At 39.8% G+C, this 4,801-nt stretch overlaps 1 protein-coding gene across 1 annotated transcript in view; it reads left to right on the top strand.

The window, feature by feature from the left end:
• WDR12 (WD repeat domain 12) overlaps positions 1-4,202 on the top strand; it is a 7,016-nt gene extending 2,814 nt beyond the window's left edge. The window contains exons 5-11 of the mRNA XM_009078697.1: positions 127-172; positions 355-440; positions 627-767; positions 874-979; positions 2,009-2,141; positions 2,940-3,012; positions 3,736-4,202. Coding sequence (XP_009076945.1) covers positions 127-172; positions 355-440; positions 627-767; positions 874-979; positions 2,009-2,141; positions 2,940-3,012; positions 3,736-3,813 — 663 coding nt within the window. The 3' untranslated portion in view covers positions 3,814-4,202. The remainder of the gene's footprint in view (positions 1-126; positions 173-354; positions 441-626; positions 768-873; positions 980-2,008; positions 2,142-2,939; positions 3,013-3,735) is intronic.
• Positions 4,203-4,801: the final 599 nt, after the last annotated feature.

The raw sequence follows: 4,801 nt of genomic DNA on the forward strand, positions 1-4,801 counted from the left end.
TTTTTTTTTAGGAGCCCAGCACTGTTCTTCATGGGTTATAACCCACTGGTTAATTTTTCAGGCAGGAGGTCTGTCTTACAGAGTCCATCCGGATCAGCTTCTAACAAAATGTTTCTGTTCATGCAGTTCTGCAGTGGATCCTGGGATAAGATGTTAAAGATCTGGTCTGCAGGTAAGATGTAAGCTTGTAAGGATATACATCAGTGTGTTAAGTTAGTAGCTGAATTACACAATTTCAGATCTGGCTATCACATGCATGGTGTTTGCAGGCACTGTAAATATGGGGGTTTGCTTAATTACATGGAGATGGAATTCAAAAACCTCCAGCTCAAGGCTGCCTGTCTTCTGCCACAGTACCTACAGATGAGGAGGATGAAATGGAAGAAACAGCTAACAGACCACGGAAGAAGCAGAAAACTGAACAGTTGGGATTAACAAGGGTAAGATGAGCTCCAGGTTTGTCCGGGATTTTACTTTAGAAGTGTGGCCACACAAAATGATTTTTTATTGTTAAAAATGACTATATGAAAACTTCTGCTGATACATCTCAAGCTAATGAGACATATATTTGTTTAAAGAATATTTTTTTATGATATTCAGTCTTGTCCATCACCTTTAAATTCTAGACTCCCCTGGCAACCCTCTCTGGCCACACAGAAGCTGTTTCCTGTGTGCTCTGGTCAGATGCTGAAGAAATTTGCAGTGCATCATGGGACCACACCATTAAGCTCTGGGATGCTGAGACTGGAGATCTCAAATCAACTTTGGTAAGCTCACTACACTCTGGCTGTAGGCTCAGCTGAAGTCCAGGTCAGAGAAAAAAGGTGCAAAATAGTAGCTTCTCTTTTAAAATTACTCTTTTCTTTCTGACAGACAGGAAACAAAGTATTTAATTCTGTCTCCTTCTCACCGCTGTGTCGACGTCTGGCATCAGGGAGCACTGACAGACATATTAGACTATGGGATCCTCGCAGCAAAGGTGAGCTAAAACATGCATGGTCTCAAAATTGGTTTTTCAAAATCCTTTTTCCTGTTGGGGAGAAATCTCACAAATTGTTTTCTGATCCCTCTGCTTGAAACCAGCCTTTTGGGGCTTTTATTAAATACAAACATTACATCTGTTTTATGTAATCTGGTGCAGAACTTTTGATTTCTTACCTAAAAACTTAGATTTCTAACTGAGCTTAGGTTTTCCTTATTTTGTTTTTTTAAACTTAATATACCAGACAGGATTGTGGATATTATGACTGAGCCTACCAGATTTATTTCATAAGACATGTTTCATAGAATGGTTTGGAAGGAATCTTAAAGTAGCATGTAGTTCCAATCCCCCTGCCATGGGCAGGGACACCTTCCACTAGACACCATCCCACTCAGCCTTGAAGGGTTCCAGGGATGGGGACTCCACAATTTCTCTGGGCAACCTGTGCCAATGCTTCACCACTCTGACAGGGAAGCATTTCTTCCTAACATCTAGTCCAAGCCCACTGTCTTTCAGTTTGAAGCCATTCCCCCTTGTCCTGTCACTACATGCTCTTGTAAATACTCTCTCTCCATCTCTCTTGTAGGCTCCCTTCAGGTACTGGAAGGCCACAATTAGTAAACAATGTTTACTTGTTTAGTTTCTGTAAATCTAATCCAGAATTTAGTGGTGTCTTATATCTTGTTAATACAAGCATTTTATTTGTTTGCTTTTTAAAAAAAAATCTTTGAAAAGTGAGTTTAGTGACAAGGAAATACATTTTGAGTTCTGTTTGGGGATGAGTTTTTATTTGTTGGTGGGTTTTTTTCCTTTCCCAGATCTTGTGTAGCTTATATTTTTGTTTGTTTTCTTCAAAGTTCATTTTGATTTTTGAAGTTGGAATTACTGGTGGGAGAAAAACTTCCACTGAAGACAAATAGGTTGCCGAGTGCTTTTCTCACTGGATTTTGCACACATTTTTAAAGTGCCACTTTCAGTTGGCATCTGCTGATGTCTGGGGTTTGGTTTTTTCCTCTCTATGTTCAGATGGCTCCTTGGTTCTCCTGTCCCTGACTTCTCACACAGGCTGGGTGACATCTGTGAAGTGGTCACCTACCCATGAGCATCAGCTGATCTCTGGTTCTCTGGACAACATTGTGAAGCTTTGGGACACAAGGAGGTAAAATAAACCTGTGTTTGTTACTGTTCAGAGGCATTTAAGGTTACAAGGGTCAGTTACCCATATGAAACAGCAAAAGCAGAGACATTCATGGGAAACTCCTGTGGTGTTGGTGAAAATCCTTTAAGTTTTAGGACTCAAGCATGTAAGGATAGGGGAAAAATACTTGTAGTCTCCCAGAGGGTCTGTGGTTTAACGTCTGAGAGAGCTGCTGGAACACCAAAGTGGGACTTACCTGACAGTAACAGCAGAATTTGGTGACATGCATAAGGCAGCAACTGTAACATTGCTATTTGGATTAGGAACAGCAAGAGGGTCTAGTAACTACTCCTCCATTTTAAGGAACAAAAATGTATTCTCTAGCTAAGCCTAACATTGTGAAGTTTCACAATTTTTGTGAGTTTTTGACAAACTGTTTGGTCAGACCTTTTGTTGGAAATTTCCAAGCAGTTAAATTGTTTGCATTCAGGAAACATAAATGGCTCTTCTGGAACACATGCACAGCTGAGCAGCATCCACACATGGAAGAAGTTAAACTATATAATAAACTGTTTCTAAAAACTGATTACATTTCAGTCTCAAGGTAGTTTGAAAAAAGATGAAAAATACTGGTGTTTTTCTCTTTGGGGATGTAGGAGAGGGTAATACACTAATGTGATCAGCTCTGGAGAAAGCAGAGCAAACAGCGCAGATGGTAGATACCTGTACTCTCAAAGTGTTTTATAACTGCTTGACCACAGCTGTCTCATTGCTGCTGTAACTTCAAACCTGTGACTGTAAATACTTTTTTTTTACTAGTTGCAAAGCTCCTCTGTATGACTTGGCTGCTCATGAAGACAAGGTTTTGTGTGTGGACTGGACAGAAGCAGGGGTAAGAATCTGAAGAGCAAGTTGCCCAATTTATATGCATGGTGGTTAGGAAGAGGGCTAAGAGCAGTCATGGATTGTTTTTTTCCTTTATGCTTAAAGTCAGAAGAGAACAGGAACTTTGAGTTGTGCTGTGGTTTGACAAGTGGGTGTTCCTGTCATACACATTGCAGTGTGTCCCCACACTTCTGTGCAAAGGAGTAGGGTGGGAGTTGAAGCTCTGTAGCATTAACTGAGTTGTTATACCAATAATCCAAACAAGGAGAGACATGAGAACAGCACTGCATCTCGCTGAGAAAATACATGTTCCAAGGTACCACTTTCTGCCATGGAAACTAAAGCAGCAGCAGCATGAAGTGGCAGCTGGAGCATGGCAGTACATGCAGAAAGGAGAAACTATATAATCCTCTGTAGCAAGTTGTTCTGCTACTGTAGTGGTACACACGTGTAAAAAATTAGTTGTTAATTCCCAAGATTCTCAGTGTGGCTCAGGAAGTCAGGAAAAGCTTTAGCAACTTTCCTGCAAAAACTTTGCTTCTAATTTCAGGAGGAGGGTAAGAGAGAAAGTTGCTTCTGCACTCTGATTCTGTGTTTTAGTAATGCATTAACAGTTCATTATTCATTATTTCTTTTTATGTCCACAAAGGAAAGAAAAATTGAGTCCTCAACTTTTGTGAACTTATTTTGCTTAGTTCTGATACTAATCATAGTTTCCTTCTCTCATCAGTTGTTACTGAGTGGAGGTGCAGACAACAAACTGTATTGCTACAGATACCCAGCTACAGTCTCTGATGTTGGGGCATGAAGGACAGCAGCCAGAAGACTTTTTTTTTTTTTCAAGAAAAGATTTTTGCAGCAGTTTCCCTTTATTAGGATTCCTGCACAATCAACATCTGAAGAAAGGAGTTTGTTGCTCAGAGAGCTGTTGGTCCTGGGTTTTGTAGTGGTAACCTATGTCCCTGTTCGTCACAGAAAAATGGCAAAAACCAGATGGGATTAATGGGAAACAAAGCAAAGGGTGTTTCTTCCCCTTTTGATGGCTTTGAATTAACATTTTTAAAATGACTGTTTGTATAGCCCTTTTAGTAAGGAGTAAACTGTTGCTGATACTTAGAGAAAAATGACTCACTGACTAAATTATTTTTTGATGTTACCTGCTTTCCCTTGAAAACAAGGTAAAGCTTTTATTAACAGTTCATTGATTTAGTGCATCATGTTAGATAAAAATCAGATTTCACCTCTCTTCTCGGTGTGGCTGTGGCAGTTCTTACTATTAGGTCCTTACCCTGATGAACCCAGGCTTCTTTCTAGGATGAAGACTTGGTATGTTTGCAGTGCAAATAGCATGATAAAAAGGAACTTGGCAGACTTACTGGCAGGTGAGAAATCTTCCATTTTTTTGTTGCTTATAAATGAGGGCTTTGGCTTATAACAATGTGCCTGCCTTGTGCTACATTATGTATGCTGCAGTACAACTAATATGGTATGTTGCTCCTAAAAAGCAGATGATGTATAGAAACAAATGGAGGATCAAACAGCGAAGGCAGAAAAATTGTTCCTAGAAAGAATGGATACAGAAAGTTGCAATGGCTTTTAGGCTGACAGAGGATATCCAGACATGTTTACTTTCTCTGCTAGTGGTTTTGCTTTTAGTGCGGCTTTCAAATGAGAAAGCTGTTGTTACTGCAGCTTGTTAGATGCCACAGACAAGATGTTAGACAAGCAGAGTTTAACCATATGGAAACCAAACTTGAATATCCTCGCTCACATCTTTGCTTTCAATAAATGTAAGA

Source organism: Acanthisitta chloris, unplaced genomic scaffold (assembly GCF_000695815.1).
Source record: "Acanthisitta chloris isolate BGI_N310 unplaced genomic scaffold, ASM69581v1 scaffold1067, whole genome shotgun sequence".
NCBI classification, from domain to species: Eukaryota; Metazoa; Chordata; class Aves; order Passeriformes; family Acanthisittidae; genus Acanthisitta; species Acanthisitta chloris.